At 47.6% G+C, this 20,171-nt stretch overlaps 1 protein-coding gene across 1 annotated transcript in view; it reads right to left on the bottom strand.

Annotated features, from left to right (window-relative positions):
- IL31RA (interleukin 31 receptor A) overlaps positions 1-20,171 on the bottom strand; it is an 883,863-nt gene that overhangs the window by 5,846 nt on the left and 857,846 nt on the right. The window contains exon 15 of the mRNA XM_086960638.1: positions 1,983-2,061. Coding sequence (XP_086816764.1) covers positions 1,983-2,061 — 79 coding nt within the window. The remainder of the gene's footprint in view (positions 1-1,982; positions 2,062-20,171) is intronic.

Here is a 20,171-nt window from a genome sequence, read left to right as displayed (position 1 = left end):
ACAGAGAGGAGTATTAGACATCTGCAATACACACTCAGTCAATAAATGATGCTCACGACTCAATAAGGAGATCCAGGCAAATTTATAAAAAGAACTCTTACTTTTAAACACCTTTTGGCACCAAGATCATCAAAATTCGATAAGTACGTTTCATGTTATGAGTTTTTACAGGTTTGAGAAATCAACTTTGGTGATGCTAATACAGTGCAAACAGTTTGTAAATATACCTCTTGGATTTTGTTTCAGATCTGTGTTAAAAAAAATTAAAACAACTCTGGCACAAAATCTTTGTAAATCTAAGACTGTGTTTCTCCTAATCAGAGCAGGGCAAATGGAACTTTAAAAATCCCCTGAGAAAACCTTTTCTTTGAAACAAGAAATGCGAGAAAAAAACGATGATTTTGCCCCTCCTCCCCCAATCTGGCTGTAAGGAACTGTCAGAAGTTACCAGTTGTCCTACAAAACTGTTTTGAAGTTTCTTTTCCTCAACAACAAGAGCATAACACTAAAGTAGAAATGTTAAGATGTATGTGACAAACATTGTGGCCAAGATTTATCAGGCCTTTGCTTTGTGTTGCATTTAAAGCTGGGAAGAGTTCCATGGGTGGAGCATGGCATTCCCATGCATCCACCCATAGATTTTGGCATATTCCTGGATTTAGTAAAGCTAGTAAACCGGGGAATGTGTCAAAATGCAAAGCTTTCCCTAAAGAGGCGTAACGAGGAGAAATGTATTTTTTTCCATTTGTTAGTTCATCTTTCCACATGTGCTGCATTCTGCAGCACATACAGAAACAGGAACATGCCTCAAAGAATTGTTTTTGTGCAGGAAGGTATCCCTTCCTGCACGAAAACAATCCTGCCCATAACACAAGGACCCCTTGCGCATGCACTATCGTGCAAGGGTTCCTGAGTTGGCACTAGGCAGCACACAGGACATCAGCAGAAATGCTCCTTGTCTTGATAAATATAGAGCATTTCTGCTCTCTCCCTTCCACACTGTAATGGCCCTACACTGCCAGTCCTGTAATGCCACATTCTAGAGTTACCGTTCCCCGTACAACTGGTAATTCTGGGTGTAGTATTACAGAAAGGGTGTCCCTGCACACATCATGATGGATGTAACTGTGAAGAGCTTAATATCTAAGAGTTTAAGTCCATCTCTGAGTAATACCCTTTCTCTAGCTGTGTTTAATTGATAGTGAACAACAAGGCATGAGCTTATTATAATGACTTTCAAAAACAAAGGGGCTTACTTTTGAGAGGCTTGCTCTGCCAGAGCATCACTTTATGTTTACACTTTACAATTTAGTGGTGTAAGTCTATAAATCATAACTACGAGGCAATGCAAAGCCACTCTGAATGGCTTTGCATGGCCTCATAAATAAGGAGTAAGCCGAAGCAGCGCAAGTCGCTACCTTGCCTTACTCTGTGCCAAGGAGGCATTCCATGGGCATTGCTATGGGTTTTACGACACAACATTCATGGGTTTTGACAATGTCTCACATTTACTTAATCAGGTAAAGCTGGGGAAGCGCCACAACCTTATGCCTCTCCAGAGCAGGTGTAGCAAGGAGAAATATTTTTCTTTCTCCTCACATTTTGGAGCACACATAGAAAGAGAAAAACGCCTCTCTGGATTTTTTCGGGCAGGAAGGTGCCCCTTCCTAAACAAAAACAATCCTGCCTGCAATGGAGGCACCCTTGCACCATGGTGTAAGGATGCCTGCATTGGCCTTAGCCAGCAAATGTTGCGCCAGCAGAGGGAAAAAGGACAGGAATGCACCTCAATTCATAAATCCGTGCATTCCTGCCCTTTCACATTGGCGTAAGCTTAGGGCAGCACAGCAAGAAGACTTGCAGCTCTGCCCTACGCAAATTCCTCATAAATGAGGCCTTGATTTTGGGCTGAGGCATAACTGTTTCTGGTTTAGGTTTTCAAGGAACAGCACATAAGCACAAAAGAATGAATACAGTGTTACCTTGGACATATCATCAGACCATTCTGCCATGCTGCTTCCTGCGGGATTTGGCACATCAGGCCAGCAGACTTGTTTCAACCTATGAATCAAGAAAGAGTATTTACAAGAACTGTGACAAAAGGGGTTAAAGCCTTATCTATCTGTAAATGATTAAGTCAGCAATGATGAAACGGCCCATGACCATTCCATGGCATATTTACTTTTGCAGAACTGATATACTGATGAAAATTGCCCTTTTTATTGTAAAGTTACTTACGAGAAAAGACCCATGTACTCCCTTTGCTACCTAACCCATTCTCCTTCTTTGTGGCCCTGTTCACACTTCATCATCTCTTCTTTTATTGCTTCTGTAGGATTGGGAATACGATTAGGAGACACCTACAATCAGATTAACTAAGGTTTTGCGTCAGGGTTGCGTCACTTTTATGAGAAAGCCCTTATGCAAAATCCTTTTGGCATTTTCTAAGCCACACAAAGCAGCTTTGCATGGTTTAGTAAATAAAAAATAGAGCTATGCGCTGTATTGCGTTATTTTGAATCGGGGAGGCATTCCATGGGTACAGTTCGGCAATCCTCATGGATTTTGGCATAATCCTAGATTTACTAAGGTGAGTAAACTTGGCATTGCACCAAAATGTTATGCCTTGCTGTAGCTGGTATAATGAAGAGAAATATCTTTATTTCATCTTCTTACCTACTCATTCTATGCATTCTACAGCACAAATAAAAAGATGAAATTGCTAGTAAGGATTGTTTGTGTGCTTGAAAGTATCCCTTTCTGCACAAAATAATACTGCCTGTAACGCTGACACCCTTGCATGGTGCTGGGGTGCCTGTTTTGGCGCTAGGCAGAAATCAGCGGTAGGAGGCAGCAGAATTGCACCATATCTTAGTAGATATTGCACATTTCTACTGCCTCCCTTTCACACAGGGCAGCAACTGTGCTTGCTGCCCTGCATTGCATGAAATGATAGTAAATATTTCCTTGAACGTCTGGTGTTAAACACCAGGAACTGAATTATCCACTTTGGCCTGGGGACACAAAGTGACATTTTCACCCACTTTGGCCAGACCTGGACCACAATTGTATTGTAGAAGGGTGGGCAAACGCTTGTACGTCCTCTTCTGTAATACTGATAGCACTGGTGTTTAATGTGTGCCAGTGCTATCATGAAAGGGCATCGTCCCATGTAAATGAGAGACTCTCTTTGCCTGGAAACTAGATCTTCTGGTGAATCCTATTCCCTAACAGTTTGAAATGGTCAAAAGTTTTTTTGTATGCTTTTTATTCTGTATTTCTTTGATAGTCCAGTGCAGTAGAACTAACAAAAATGCAGCCAACATGTGTTTCGCCCCTTCTTGGCGCACAGGCCTGGGGCTTTTTCAAGGCTGACAATAGAAAGTATGAACATTAAGGAATCAATTGTAAAAGGGTAAAGAAAAATGGTTGGAAAAGTTATTTGGAAGAAAGGAAAGTGTGAAAAACACCAAAGATAGTCCAGTTGGAAGATGCCATAGGCACCTGACTAAGAATAGTACAACTCCAAACTGGAACAGGCTTCCTTTGGAAATTAAATCAGCCCCCTCTTTTTGGAGTTTCCACAAGCTTTTAAAAACTTGGCTTTTCACTAAATCCTAACTTTGTTCTCTGTTTCTTTGGGGATATTCTTAAGAACGTGTGATAATTACAGCAAAATTAGCTTAATGCAACTCTCCAGATCGCAGTCTATCGTGGGAAAATAACGCTGTTTTAACGTAGCATTCACAACATGGCAGTACCATGCGATAGACCAACGACAACGTGTCAAATGTCCACGATAAAATCAACGATACGCCGCAAAAATGCGAAACATGAACGCAAAAAAAATTGCTATGAGGCCAATCGGGATACAAAGTTCTGCCCAAACCAGAGACAGGCCTGCAATACACACACGTCAGGCGGGAAAATCACCATAAACGAAGAAAAAAAACAGACAAACAAATGCCAAACAGCAAAGCACAAAAGATGTTGCCAGCGCAAGTGCAGAGGACAACCAGAACCACACAAGGCCCCCGGAAGTCCAGCCTGTGACCTCTGGGTCAGGGAAGGCCAAGGAGAAGAAGAGTAGGAAGAAGCGATTCAGTCCGCAGGAAAACAGGGTCCTGATAACAGAGGTGGTAGAACACCATCAACTACTGTTCGTCAACTCCACTGTGTCATTGGCAACAAAAAATTGAATATGGCAGTCCATCGTGGACAAGATGAATGCAGTTGGAATGCTGAAGAGGACAATGGAAAAGGTCCAGATGCACTGGAATTATGTGAAGCGCAAAACCAAGCAGAAACTTGCCAACAACCAGAAGGTAGCAATGCAAACTGGAGGGGGGAGTCCTGTGCCACATGAGAAGCTGGACGAGATGGAGGAAATGTTGTCCACAGTCATCAGGGGGAGACGGTGGCAGGAGTTGGGGGACTGGACACTGCTCAACATGACCAGACACAACAGCACCAGGGTGAGTAACGACCAGGGACTGGGGGGGACGGGGGGAGATGGGCAAAATGGCGCACATGCACAATTAAGTAGAGCACATCTGGGGACAAACCATGCCCCAGACTCCAACTCCCACCAAGAGACCAATGTACCCAGGTCTTCAGCATCTCAGCACTGTATAAGCACAGTAGTCAAAGGCACACCACATGAAAGGGATAAGGGGCATCAAAATCAGAGCTGCAAGGGGGACTCCCCTGAAATGCAGCACACACACATAACATGCAGTGCACATCAACATTGATAACAATGTGGTACAAACCGCAACACGGCCACAACAGAACACAGATCACAACTGGTGCCGCATGTGTGTAGAAACTGGCCAACCACATTTGGCATAGCAGGTAAATGTGAGTTGATAATGTATAAGTACAACCACACTTCCGTTATGTTGTGGGTTTTCGAAATGTCCACTGTCCCCCATCAAATAGGCAGCTCCTCCCAAACAGCCCCAATGTACAGTCATGCAGTCTGTATGAAAACATGTACAATGCAACAACATACATGTGAACACATTGAAAAACTGCATCACCCCTTCACATTGCAGAGGGAGAATCAACACCTCCTGCAGAGCAGCCCGAACCTCTCTTCTCTGATGACGAAGAGGACCACCACACCTTTGATTCCGACGCCCTCCAAAAGCTCATGGAGAGCCTCTGCAGCCCACCTCCAGGACCAGAGCAGGCCGTCTGCTATGAGGAGACCCCAACCGCTGCACAGACCACACAGCATGCAGCACCCACCACCACTGCTGCCTCCCAGGACCCCCACGAAGAACTCATGGCCTTCCAACTCTGTGTGTTGGGGTGCCAGGAGAATCTGGCTGAACATGTGCGGGTGGCGTTCGACCGCATGGCAGCCAAACTAGATGCCATACGTGAGTGTCTAAGTCCCATCAGGGACTACTCACGGTCCCTAACGGACAGCCACAATCACTCCATGATGTCCAACTGATTTGTCAAACTGATTTGCATATGGCTGGGTCCAAACTGGAATGGCATGGTGAGCAAAAAAACGATGGATTTAGGTCCAGATCTCTGTACTGGGGTAAATGTATGACATTATTGTTCTGCATTCTGTCCATCAATAGTTCTTTTTGCATTTGTCACCTCGAGTGGGACGGGTATGCTCAGACGTGAGTACAGTGCTCTCCATACCACTGGAATCCAGCTATCCTGGCTGAAGAGGGGTGAAACCCCGAAACCGGTCCTAGATGCTTGTTTCCAGTCCAGTAAGGACCTGGCCTGGCAGTTCGGGCTGGACTGTTCCCATTGGGCGCAGGGTCAAGACTGATTTGCATATGGCTGGGTCCAAACTGGAATGGCATGGTGAGCAAAGAAACGATGGATTTAGGCCAAGATCTCTGTACTGGGGTGAATGTATGACATTGTTCTGCATTCCGCCCATCAATAGTTCTTTTTGCATTTGTTACCCCGAGTGGGACGGGTTGCTCAAACGTGAGTCCCGTGCTCTCCATGCCACTGTAATCAAGCTACACTGGCGGAAGAGGGGTGAAACCCCAAAACCGGTCCTAGATGCTTGTTTCCAGTACAGGGAGGAACTGGCCTGGCAGATCCGGCTGGACTGTTCCCATTGGGCACAGTGTCAAGACTGAATTTGCATATTGCTGGATCCAAACTGAAATGGCAGCGAGAGGTAGCTGGGTTTCTCAATGACCTCAGGACCACCCTCAGCGCATTGCTGCCACAAGGCCTTGGGCTGATGCATGCTGCTGCTACCACTCCATCCACATCTCCGCCCCCTGAAGTGTCGGTGCCACACAGTGCGGCAAACATTCCACCTCCTGCCCCTGAGGTATCACTGCCACACAGTGCTGGAGACAGAACACCACCGCCCACACGTGAGGTACATGAAACAGCAGAGGACGAAGATGCGGATGAAACTGCCTTACTGGTAAGAAGAAAACTGTAGCATTCATCTCCACCATATGGCTTGTTTCTGCTTGGTTCTGAACATATACACATGGGGCACCCCTGTAGGATGTACTGGGTAACCCATAGGCAGGGTGCAGTGTAGGTAAAAGGCAGAACTGGTGCCAGTGTGGGTGCTAGGCCTTGACAGTGGAAAATACTCCATTTCATTTTCCCTGGTGAAAGACCATCCTGCCCATAGGACAGAATGGGGGAGGCTGGGTAAAGTATTGTTAGCCTAGTTTCCCAAGAATTGGAAATGGAACAGGGAAGTTTGGTATGTCTGAACTCACAGCGTCATAACGCAACTTTTTGGGTAGATGGTTTTGTCGCTGTGTGTCCAGAAACCGCTGTTTGGGAAAATGGCTGGGTTTGTGCTTTAGACCTTTTTGTGTGTCTCAGCATAATGTGAATTGCTTGCCTGTATCTGGCAGAGGTGAGAGACTAAGGGAGGTTGTGCCCCCGGGGAGGGGTGGGGGCGGCGCCAGGCTGCACTGCACCTGGAGCGGGAATCAGGAGAGGCTTTGCGAGGGGAAGAGGCCCGGGTCAGAGCCATAACACAATATACCCATCTCCCTCTGAGTGACTAAAGATCCAGGCCCACAGAATCAAATGGTGACACTGGGGGGGGGGGGAGATACGCAAGACTGATTTAGGGACGGTTCGGGGACCCATGAGCACAAGGAAACTTCAAAGACAATGAGGGGTATAACTGAAAGAACTGTAACTCCAAGACTTTGGTTATGTTGATGCTGTCGTCGAGAACGGACTCTGTATCATTCACAGAAGTGCTGGGAGTGCTCTGAAGATGCCGTGGACTAGCCGAGTCTCTGGCGGTTTTGACCAGTCCGCAATCGGGAAGAAAACCTCTGCCTCAGGAAGAGTTGCTGAATAGGCTGCGGGAGACAGTTGACCCTTGCTTCGTGATCTGAGGCTTGTGGGCAGTTTGTAGCTCTTGACCGAGGAGAGACTGAAGGGGCGCTGCAGTGGGTTGTACCCCCCTTCTTCCTGAGCAGGACTTTGCTGTGTGCTGCGTCCTGTACCCCAAGGGCCCGAGGTGAGCTGGCTCCCTGTTCATAACACAGAAACATAAAAGTTTCCAGGAAGTGTCAAGTGGCGTGGTGGTGGAACGTTTCGTGGCAGCCTGAGACATCCAAAGGGGTGCCTAAGGTGATCGTGGGCACCCAGAGCGAATCAAGACTAAGATGCGCAGGGGTGCATGTCTTGGTGTGGCTACAGGTGTTGGAGCGCCTGTGAATTGTGGGCATTTTGGAAGAGAGCCAAATTTGGGTTGAGCTGGGGGTGCCTGTTGCAGTGCAGTCCAGGCACTACTGAAGAGTGCCGGGACATCGTGGGCACTAACAAGGAGTGAGTCTCCAACACGCAGGTTGGCTTGTGGTGGTGCAGCCAGGACATTAGTGGAGAGTGCCTGGTACCTCGTGTGCACCAGAAAGACAGGTGAGACTCAGATGTGCAGTGTGCGTGTCGTGGTGCGACCAGGGCGTTATTGGAGAACACCTGACTCATTGCGTGCACCATGAAACAAAGTGGGTCTCCAACATGCAGGGTGCGTGTGGGGGTGCAGTTGCGGCACTAGAGGAGAGTGCCTAAAGATCGTGTGCACCTAGAGACGGAGCGAGACTTGGACGAGCAGGGTGCGTGTCAAGCTGCTAGCCGAGGCGTAGTGAGGTGCACCTGGATATCAGAGGCCGGAGGAGGAGTGAGTCTAGGACGGACCGGGGATGTGTGTCGAAAGGTGCCACCAGAGGTGCTGGTGAGGAGTACCGGGGAGCAGAGAGCACCGGGGAGCGAAGAAGTTTTAACAGCGCTGGAGAGGAGGGCCAAGTGATCTTGATCTCAAAGGCAATGTGGGGTGGCACCAGCGTTGTGTGGAAGGCTTTGTGGAAGGAGTTTGTGCTGAACGTTGGCAGCCCGGACCGGCAGCCCCGCAGGAGCTGAACTACCAGCTTGAGCGCGACTTGCCCGGAGTGACAAGGTTCTGGAGTGAGGCCAATCCGCTGCTGCAGGAGAGGAGAGTCGGGTCGCGCCACCGCAGTTAAAGTGGATCATCGCCTGGGGCAAGGTGCGGGCATGGAGGGACACTCTCTCGGCCCCTCGGTGCTGGTTGCCTGTGTGCGCCGGTTGCTTCGGCCCAGATCTCGGTCAGTGCTATTCCCGGACGGGTCAGTACAGGGGCCAGGGCCCGGAGTGGAACTTGGGTGTCATTGTTGATCCATGTTGGGGGCAACCGGTCACATAACTTCTAAAAACAGTCATATAGCACTTTGCATATTTTCTGCTAACAAACTATCGAACTATTGCACAACGTATGACAATAGTGGTGCTTAACAAACTCAGGGGTTAGTGCGCTATGCATTAAGTTATGCTTCTCTTGCAAGATACAGGATCCTTGCTTAGAGCACTGCATTGGTTGTTTACTGCACTGTACTGTATTGCACTGTGACGCATTACCTTATTCCTTCCTTGCCCAGGGCATGCTGGTGGCGATATGCATTGCATTTTTTTCTTATCACATGGTACGTAATTGCAGCGTGACGCATTGCTGTATTTCTTCCTTGAACAGGGCATGCTGGTAGCGAACCGAATTGTATTATCTTGTGTTGACTCAGTAGATGATCGTGATGCTATGCATTGATTGCTTCACTGAGGCACTGTAAAGGAACCCTTCGTTAAGTAGTGCGGTATTTCTTATATTTTGCAACGTGTGTGATTCTAGGGATATGACGTACCTAACCTGTTGAGAACGGTTAAAAGTCAGCATAACTGTTGGTTAGAAGCGGTGGTTGGGGGTTAGAACCACCCAAACCACCGGAAACAATATTACCCATTGTATATGTGTGAAAGTTGTATTGTGTGGTCATTTCGTATAATTTTCTATATAAGGTATACTCGTTTTATACAAACTCGTGTGGAGTCCATTTGTGGTGAAATCTTTGGGATTGGTGTGGGCGTGGTTGCACATATTGAACACTTGTGTCTTGGAGATAAGCCTGGCTGCTCATGTCTAGCTACTAAGGGGGTGAGCAGGCCGGTCTCGGACAGTGTCTTTTCTTGGCCTAACTTGGGAGCAGGGGGGTCTGGGTCGCGCACTGGATGACAACGGTGCATGCGGGAATGCCAGCTTCTACCACACTCTCTCTGTCCTTTGATGGGCGCAAGACACACCTTCTTATCTGGATTTTTGTCTTGCAATCTGTGACCTACAGTTTGTCCCGAGGAGACCTGCCATGAGTTTTCATTAATGTTCTTTTGAATACATTTCCATTTGCTAATTAAAAGGTGAATGTGTGATGCCCATTTTTGTGACGACTGATGCATGTTACCTGTTGTGATTGTGCGACATCAGGCGAATTGTTTTGTACATAATGTCGTGAAGCTGATGTGACATGTCTTTGCCCGGGGGAGGGTTGCCCGGGGGGTCCTGGCGGTGGTTGTTTTGGCCCTGTTGGTGCTCCGAGCTGTAAGATCAGTAGCTCCATGGCATCTTTTGTTCTTCAGGTGTCTCTCTTGGCTTGGCTCCCTTTTCTGGTGCAGGTTGTAGTACAACTTTACACCAGGTCAGAGTAGGTGTTAATTTTCTGCTGCTAGCGTGCCTTATCGCCTGTTTTATGATCTTATCGCTGAACTGGCTGGTCGTTGAGAATGTTATGGAGTGGTGTTGTTGCAGCTTTTTGCACGGGTACACCTCCTCTTCATCTCATTAGCGATAGTTGCTGGGGTCATCTGTGGCGATGTTTTTTGCGGCTGCTATCGCAGGTAAACTGGTGTTATGGGCTGTTTGCATCATCTTGTGAATGGGGCAATGAATTTATCGCCACTGCGATAAAGTGTTGATAACTCGGGGATGAATTCTTGAGACTATGCCCCTTTATCTCTTAGCACAAAGACGCCTCCAAGTATTTGTCCGAGCTTTACAAAACTTCAAATCAAATCATAGTGATAGGGGAACAAAGGGAACAAAAGGAACTGAAAAAGCAAAAGGCCCAACCCGGAGGAAACTGAATTCCAATAGTTCAAATTAGCATCTTGATACATAATCCAATAGAAAGTCAAAACCAATTCAAATGCAGGTTTGAAAACTAATGGCATATAGAGATACATCATTGAGAGAAACCAAATACCAGCAGTCCCTACGGGAGATGCAGGTAAGTCAATCAACAGTTTTAATCAGCATGACCAGGAACAATTAGCATGTGTCATGCCCCAAGTAAAATGATATAAAATAAAGAATTCATACATGTGCCATAGGTAAGGATAATGCATACTAATTCCAAAAGACATACACATCTTGTACATACAGATCCCAATGCATGTAAAAGGTCCAACATAAAATCCAAGGAGGCATCAAGTCATTCATACATAATATAGGCAACAAAATTAAGGTGGAGGAGATAAAATGAATTAGTAGCAAAAGAGAAGAAAAACAGGCGCAGTTTTTTGCATTTCAAGGTCCATATGTTGTAATATTTATTTAGCAATTCCAAGGGGCAGGGTCTTGGCCTCACTTAAGATATTGATCAAGCCTCTCAGAATAGAATGTCAGACGGGACAAAATCTAGAGTGGGGCCTGTGCATTTCAAAGGTGGCCTTTTGAACTGATCTCATCTTCAAAGGCCATTGTGGTTGTAAGTACTGGGGATCTGCCTTAAGTAGTTAGATACGCTTTGGGGATTAAAATTGTACTATGGTGGTTTGATGCTGGGACATCGACAAGAGGAATTATTGGGGCAGGAGGAACTGCAACGGGATTATCCTCAGACTTGTGGTGGCCTGAGGCTTGTTGTGCTCTAGGAAGTGGACTATCACTTGGTGGATTTTGCCTGGATGTTTCTGGCCTGCAGCTAATTGCCAACTCTCATGGCCTGGGTCCCTAAGGGCTCTCCTAGAGCCGATCGGCTGGCCTCCTGTCCATGAGATCCCAGGGACAGAAAGCATCTCCTTGTTTCCACGAGATCACCGTGGGACACAAGCTGGCAGCCTAGACTGTCTACGACCTCCATATCGGGAGGAAGGCGATTCCTGACTTTGCGGCCTCAGTCCAAGGTCATCGGCTTCCTCTCCCTAGACCCACGCCACAAGGTACTCTGTTGTTGAGAATACTGTGACTGCACCCGAGGGGTCTTGTGCCTTGTGTGCACCCACAGCTCACAACCTGCAGCAACTATAGCTCGCACCTCTGCGGGAGGGAAAACTGTTCTCTAAATTGTAAGCACCCAAGCTTCCAGTGTCACTGTCTTTTGCCTACCAGGTGGGGATAGTGCTCAGAAAATGAAATAATATCAACTTTGAAGAATTTGAAGTGTGTATGAATTAAGACGTAAAATTGGAAATTTTAAGACGTGCTGTAAAAAGGAAAGAATCTGTAATCTGTTATTGCCTTCAAACGCTTATCAGGTCTCAGTATAAACTGGTATAAATCATCTATCTTCCCGTTGATGGCAGGGATGGTGCCATATGAGCTGGACTTCCCACTTGAGTGGTGTATTGAGCCAGTCAAATATCTGGGGGTATGGATTCATAGGAATTCTAAAATTGTCCTGTGAGAAAATGATGGTCATGCGCTGGTGACGGTCGAGGAACAAGTGGAGCGCTGAATCAAACTACCTTTGTCAATCTCAGACAGGATTGCGGTTCTCAAAAGGGTGGTTCTCCCTAGGTTTATTTGTCTATTAACTAACGTTCCCCTCCCTGTCTTAAGCTTTCTTTGCCTCTTTGCATTCTACTCTAGGTAGAATGGTGTCGGCCGGGAAACAACTGTGGTGCCGTTGGAGTATCCTTACCAGGCCATATACGCAGGGAGGTTTTGGGGCCCCTGACCTATATGTTTACTACCTATGTGCACAAGTGCACCTCACGCGTTTTTGGTACTTTCCCTCACCTTTCCTACCCTGTGTGGTGATGGAGGCGGATGGCCCGCATCCGCTGCCACTAACCGCTATGCTACAACGTCCGCTCTCAGTAGTAGGTCACCGGCAGGCAACAAGCACGATAGATTGCACAGTTCAGGCTTAGCAATCGCTGGTGTCACAAGCTGGGAAACTGCCACTATATGCCCCTGCACTGCCTCTGGCACACCACCATGCCCTTTATGTGACACAGGAAGCCCTTTCTGTTTTGGCTGCTTCGCAGATCATCAGTATGAGAGTTGCCTATCCAGACAGCTCATTCGTTACTTTGGAAGCCATATTAAAGACTGAAAGAGGCCCTCAAAACCATAAACATATTGCACCCAGCAGCATCGCTGACTTTGACACCGCTACAGGTTATGCTCGCCAGCTCCTCCCGTACTAAACTGATCACAAGTCTGTATAACGCAATGCAGGCAGACACTGGCCTGGAACACAGTAGAGGGATGAAGCAGTGGAATGCTGCACTTGACACCCCAATAACAGTGAAATATTGAAATATTGCTGCACTTTAACTAGATATTTAATGGCTAACTGGAATTTGCGGATTATTCATTTTAAATATATACAACAACTGTACTATTCCCCCAAGCAATTGCAGAAATTTGGTTTAAGAGAGGCCGCCAACTGCAAACGTTGTAAAAGTTCAGACGCTGATTTTCTTTATCTGGAATGGTATTGTGAGGGTGTACATGATTTTTGGGTACAGGTTACTAAGGCATTGCTGGACATGGATCTGGATCTGGTGGACTGTACTCTGCAATTGTTTGCTGGGTCTTATCGGACACTTTAAAAAAAAAAAAGTTTATTGGCATTTATCACGGTACAAAAACCTTATAACAACATAACAAGCCTGTACATTTGTGCATCAAGGTGGAATATGACACGGTTAGATTTTATTAAACGAAAATGCAAAGCAGTAATTGATCTCGTCGTGCATGTCTCCCTAATTCTAATTGCAGATGGTAAGACATTCTTTGACGGTAGTCTGTGGATATACAGAAGCAGTCTACACAGAAAAATATATGGCCGCACTGGTACTATACATGTCAGCTCAGCTCATAAGCAGTTTACAGTTCGTTCACAGGGATGGCACAATACAGGGTCGCACCCAAAATTCAGTGATCTTCAGTCTGTTCCGAATCCATTGCGCAGCCTGGGCACCCTCATCATGTTCAACCTCGGCCACTGCCCTCTGTCCCCGTAGCCACGTCAAAAATGGTCCCCAAATGTCCCGAGGACATGAAGTGGGGAGTAATAGTTCCCAAAATGTACTCAGCTGTTCATTGCCAGCATTGGTGATGTCGGCAATTCACCTCTTGATCAAGGGCGCCTTCCCCAATTCACTGCAACCTGACGCTTCGCATGTAAAAGAAGCAGGGCGTGTAATTTGCGCAGTTTGGGCGGGGTATGTTTGACATAGCCTAAGAGGCCAAGAATGGGCGTCGGAGTATCCGGTACTCCAACAATCTGACTGACCGAAGCAAAAACCTTAGACCAATACTCAGCGATCACTGGGCAGTCCCAAGCCACATGCAAAAATGTTGCAGGGGAGTACTTGCATAGCCAGCAGCTATCATCCTCTCTTAGCCCCATGCAATGCAAACTGATAGGTGTTCTGTAAAATCTGTTTAAATATTTAAAATGGATCAGACGGAGCCTGTAATTAGGAGATAACTCTTTCAGTTGTCTACAGCAAAAATACCACTGTTCTTCAGTAAATGGAATGAGAAGGTCTTCGTTCCAGTACTGGAAGGATTTGGGTTTCACCACCAGGGCTGTGTTTTGCATTTGTGTATACAAGCATGTGACTAACTTGCGGGGAGAGGGAGATTTCAGAGGGTTCTCTAATGCATGAAGTGTTGGAGGAGCTGCCGGGAAGTCCTTGGACAGGACACAACATGTGGCGCGCATCCTATTATATAGGAATAGTTCAGAAAAAGGTACCTCATTTCCTTCCCCTGCTGATGGAGGTGGCCTAAATTCATTACCGGGAATAAGTCTTTGAAGGTGCGTAGTTGTAATTTCTGCGCTAGTGGTTTACTAATCCCGTCTTCGAGGCAGGGCATCATCGAGCTTTTGTGCTAGCAGGATCGAGGGATCGAGGGGGCATACAGTAATGGGATACCCGCACATTTTCACAACTCATCCCAAGCCCACTGCAGTGTGCCAGCAGTGTCAATGTCCTCATGCGGGCGCCGCGTCGACTTATAGATCGCAACTTGTAGCGGAACAGGCACAACAGCGTCAATTTCAACTGCAACATGAGGTTGGAAGGGCGTGTGGTGTACCCAAAAATTTAAAACCTGGGCTTGGGCGCGTAGCGAATATAACTGCATGTCCGGAGCACCGTGGCCGCCCTGGCATAGCGGGGGTGTTTGCATGTCCCAAGATGTCCTCGCCTGCCCGCCCACCCACGCCAAGGAGATTAAGTGTGATTTTAGAGTGCTGAAGAAATGCTTTGTGAGTGGGAGCGGAACATTCACGAATAGATATAAGAATTTGGGCAGGATGACCATTTTGGCCAGGGCTATAGTCCCAGCTAAAGATAGTGGTAGTTTAGAACAAATCTTGACCTTTTTTTTCTAACCATTCAACAGCCCGCCCATAATTTAGGTTCCAGATTGCCTGCGTGTCGCGGCTGATACATATGCCCAAGTACTTGACCTCTTCCGCTTACCATTTCATGGCATATTCAGAATTTACCTGCGGCGTGCCCTCCGGTAAGGGAAACACCACTGACTTTGCCCAATTTATGGATACCCCAGAGAGTCCGCCGAAGCGGATAAAGTCCCTCAGAACTGGATCTAGGTTTACCTCCGGATTAAGTAGATATAGAGTGACGTCATCCGCATACAAAGAAATCAGTAGGTTCCTGGAACTGAGCCCAATGCCTCGCGAGGTGTGGTGTTGTCGGATGCGGGTGGCCCGGGGCTTCATCGCCATTGCGAACAGCAGCGGGGAGAGAGGACATCCCTGCCTCGTACCGCGTGATATAGGGAAGGGCTCGGACAGTAGCCCATTCACCCTAATCCGGGCTTTGGGCAAGGTATATAGGAGCCGGATAAAATTGATTAGGAGCGGGCTAAAACCCATAGGGCCCAATATGGCAGAAAAGTATGGCCATTGGAGTGTATCAAAGGCCTTGGTGGCATCTAAAAATACCACTGCAGCGTGCACATCAGGGTGTAAGTAGTGCAGGATCGAAAAAATAGTTTGTAGATTATGAGATGTAGACCTCCCAGAAATAAACCCTGATTGATCCGGAAGGGCTACCATGGGGAGCAGAGGTTAAAGGCGGTTGGCAATCAGTTTGGCTAAAATTTTGACATCAACGTTAATCAAGATAAAGACCGATATGAATGTACGTCCGTATCTGATTTCCCCAGCTTAAATAAGGTAATATTTATGGCTTCCCTCATGGCCTCTGGCCGAACCCCGTCTTCCAGGGCCTCCACTTAAACCGCCAATAGCTTAGGCGTTATTTCTTCCACATAAGTCTTATAAAAGGATGTAGTCAAGCCATCGAGGCCGGGGGCCTTATCAAGCGGCAGGCTCTTTATCACCTGGGCAACATCGTCCGCGGTGAAAGGGAGGTCCATATATTGTCTGTGGGCAATCGAGTCCAGATATGACTGCATCCCCTCAAGACAAGCTACTTGGGTAGCAGTGTATAGCCCGGAATATAAATCAAAGAAGACATTTAAAATGTCAGCTTGACCTCTAACCGCTGTGTCTGGTGCAGTGCGTATTTTGTGGATAAAGGTAGTGGAATGTGGCGGTCTAATCATACCATCTAGCGTGCGTCCCGGCCTATCAGCCTCCCCATATCTTCCCGTCTCCGCGTATTTCCCGAGAAAATTAACCTTCCGTTGCGCTTCATCAGAGTCGTCAAGTAATTTGGCCTTCAACAGACCAGCAGTGCACGGGTCCTCAGAGGAAAAGAAGCTCTCCTCAAGGTCCCTAATTTGGTCCTCTAAGGAGGTGAGCGTGCCCCTAATAGCCATTAATGATCCCACTTGTCTGGCAATGCATTTGCCTCTGATAACTTTAAACGCCTCCCAGAGTGAGGCCATAGTGTCTACAGACCCTGTGTTCAGATCAAAGTATTAATTGATATCCAATCTTATTTCTTCTTTAAATGCTTCATCAAGCAGAGTGTGTGGGGCGAGTCGCCAGGTGAAAGCACGGGGGCGAGCCAGGAAGGGATAGTTTCAACATGCATGGGGTGTGATCGGACAAGGTACACGGCATATGCAACACCTCCGAAGTCCAAGAGGCAACATCACGAGACACCAGCTAGAAGTCCAAGCAGGACCATGCGCGGTGGTGATCTGAAATGCATGTTCCCTCCCTGAGTAGTGGATGTCCACCTCGTCATATATCTACCAGATCTCCGTTCGAAATTATAGTTTTCAGGGCAGCACTAGCCGCGGGATGCAGAGAGTGGGAAGCCCCTCGCCTATCCAGATCATCATTCAGAATAGCGTTGAAATCTCCACCCCACACTATTGTGCTGCATTCCGTAGCTCTCACCCTCATCCAAACATCATTAAAAAAAATCAGGGGAATCCACATTGGGACCGTATACTGCCATAATAGCCACGGAGATCCCACATAACATTCCATACAAAAGGATAAATCGTCCCCTTGGATCAATTTGCACCTTTCCCTCCCTCCAATCCAGCCCTCGTTTGATCAGCACAGCCACACCACATGCATAATTGGAGAGTACAGCGGGGTAAACACTACCCCAGCGCCCATAGCGAAGCCTATTGGAAGGTGTAACATTTAGGTGCGTCTCTTGCAACAAACAGATGTCTATATTGTGTCTAGACAGATAGGCATGAACCAGTCTTGATTTCCTACCATCATTTAAGCCACGAATGTTCCAAGTAATGCAATTTAATACGTCAGGAAGGTCACAAGGAAGATACATCCATAGGCATTAGTTGAGCAGCACTGACGATTATGCAACCAGCTATTAATTCCTAGGGTCATCCATAGAGCACCATTCAGACTGGCAAACAAAAACAAAAACAAAATAACCCCCACCCTCCCACCCCCACCCACTCCAACCCCCCAATCAGGTTGCAGAATACCCACCCTAGATAAGCAAAACCACAAACGTATGTATAAAAAACAGTGAAATCTCCCATGGGGGCGCGGTGACACCGGCAAACTACCCCGTTCACACAAGGTGGCCTGTGGAAGAAGCTACAGGCACTGAAAGAAAAAAATAATCAAACCATAACTGGGAACACCAAATCGCATAGGAACCTCACAAACATCATGTCATGTCACAAAGTCTATATCACCTTTCTCCAGTGTAAAAGTGCAGCCAGGCATACAATACCCATATCAGTCATTGTCACTTAGGTGGTCTCCTGAAGATTTAGCGGCTTCTCGGACTCCCTTGTTCTTCTTACTCCCTACATGTTTGGCAACTTTTAAAGCAGATTTCGAGTCTGTAAAAAAGTGGTCAGTTCCATCCAGAGACACTTTCAATTTGGCTGGATACAACAGGGAATACGGAATTTGCGCCTGTAAAAAAATACATTTGGCAGGTAGAAATTTGCGTCGTGCAGCCTGCACCACCGGGGTGAAGACAGGATAGAACAAGATGTCATTACCTTTGTGCTGTATCTTCCCCTTTTTCCAGCCTTAGGTTAAGATTTTTTTCTTGGTAATTTAAGAGTTTTGCAATTATGGGTCTCGTGCACTGATACTCTGGATTTGACGGAGTCTAGCTGCGTCGTAAGCGTGTCTAGTTTCGTGTCAATGTTGCGAAGGCTGGACCTCATCTCCAGCATGAGAGTCCGCAGATCCTCCCCTTGATCCTCCACCTGCGTGTCATGCTGGTCATCAGCCTGCGCATCTTGTTCAGGCTCTATATGTCTTGTGGTGCGCTTATTTTCAAAGGTTATCTCCGGCTGCTTAGCGTCTGGCTTACCCATGATCAGGGAGGCGCAGAGTGTACAGGACACGAGCCGCAATCAAGGAATCCCAGGTCAAGAACGATGAGCAACAGCCTCCACTTCTACTTATGACCCTGTGGCAGATGCGTGCCACAGTTTACCACCTCGCGGTCAGCAAAGCTCAAATATCTAGTGCAGCTTGTGCAAGGCCCAGTCAAACTCGATCAGGGTCCCGCTGCCGATGTGTTACACTTCAGGCACTGCGCAGCACCGAGGGGTTCACAGCAGCTCTCAGCACGCAGCCGGCAGTGGTGCATACAGCTAGACAGCAGCAATGAGCATGACGGTTAACGAAAAATGGATCCAGACAAGGCGCGCTCTCCCATCTGAGTCAGAAATGTGACCATGGGGCACACCAACCCAGCAGGTGGCTCAGCACAGATCGGCAATGGCCCAGCACACACGCAGCCACACAGATGGGCTACAGCAATGTTCATTTGATGACACATCCCAGAGATACATGCAGGGCCTTATTCTGGTCCCACAGGGCGGCGCCTCCTGGTATGCACAGGGTGGCAGCATGGCATTGAGGTATCATCAAACATCAGCTCTCTCAGGTCAGCTCCCAATCGCACCCGCAATATGGGCTTCAGAGCTCAGCAGGGGCAAAAATGTGCCACAATCAACCAGCCAGCACGCAACAGGGCCCCAGGGTGTTAGCCAGCATCAGCCGTGTGGAGAGATTAGTGGCGGCCCGCAGTTCCCCTCATGGCACTACCAATTGCCTCAAAGTGGCGGATCTGGAGCGGCGCTCCGAGCTCTGTGTCTCAACTCACCCCCTCACTGTATGGACAGAGCCGTTGGGTGCAGGAGGCCACCAGCAGGAAACCGCAGTCCACCGCCAACCCGATGCGCACAGTACCTTGTCTCTGCAGACGGAGGGTGCAAAGGCAGCCGCTCGCATCAGCGGCACGGCCCCACTCACAGCCCGGAGCAGCGGGCTAAAGTTTTGCGGTGTCCTGGAGGCTCCGCAGTTGCAGCATCAGCGGGCCCAGACTCTCCACCTCCACTTAGATACCGCAGCCCTGGGGAGACATGTCGAGCTCCGAAGCACTTCCTTAGGATCAGCAGGTGTTCCGCAATCCACTACCACCCGCAGGGCCGCTCAGCATTCCACCGTTGGGCAGGATCTTTAAAGGATTTTATCCCGGCCGCTGAACCCTAACAACTACAGACCCATTACAAATGGACCTTTCCTGGGCAAACTGATAGAAAGAGCAGCGTTCGCCCAGATGTCACAATTCATTGAAGAGAATGACATACTTTCAGATTTCCAAACAGGATTCCGTCCGGGAAGAGGCACTGAATCTGTTCTCCTTGCCATCTGGGAGGACCTAAAGAATACAGTTGACCGCAACGGGGTTGCTGCGCTACTCCTCTTGGACCTCTCAGCTGCCTTTGACACGGTTTACCATGACACTCTGAAACAAAGACTTTATGAAGCCGACATAGAGGGTACTGCTCTAGACTGGATCACATCCTACCTTTGAAACAGAACTAATGTCATCCACACCCCACCTTTCTCGTCCAAACTGTACTCCACAAAAGCAGGGGTCCCTCAAGGTTCTATCGTCTCGCCCATGCTTTTCAACATCTACATGAAGTCTTTACCAGTACTGATCAATAAATTTCACCTCACGTGCTACAACTATGCAGATGATACGCAAATACTCCTTCAACTGGAATGCCCCAAAGACATTGGAAAATCACCAATTTTCAGCTGTCTCAGAGCAGTGGATCAGTGGATGACTTGGAGCCATCTCAAATTGAATGCTTCAAAAACTGAAATACTCATGTGTGGTGATTGGAAAAATTACAACCCGCT

This window comes from Lissotriton vulgaris, chromosome 3_1 (assembly GCF_964263255.1).
Source record: "Lissotriton vulgaris chromosome 3_1, aLisVul1.2, whole genome shotgun sequence".
Classification (NCBI taxonomy): Eukaryota; Metazoa; Chordata; class Amphibia; order Caudata; family Salamandridae; genus Lissotriton; species Lissotriton vulgaris.
Note: the sequence above shows the minus strand (reverse complement) of the source record. Positions and strands in the feature narration are given on the sequence as shown.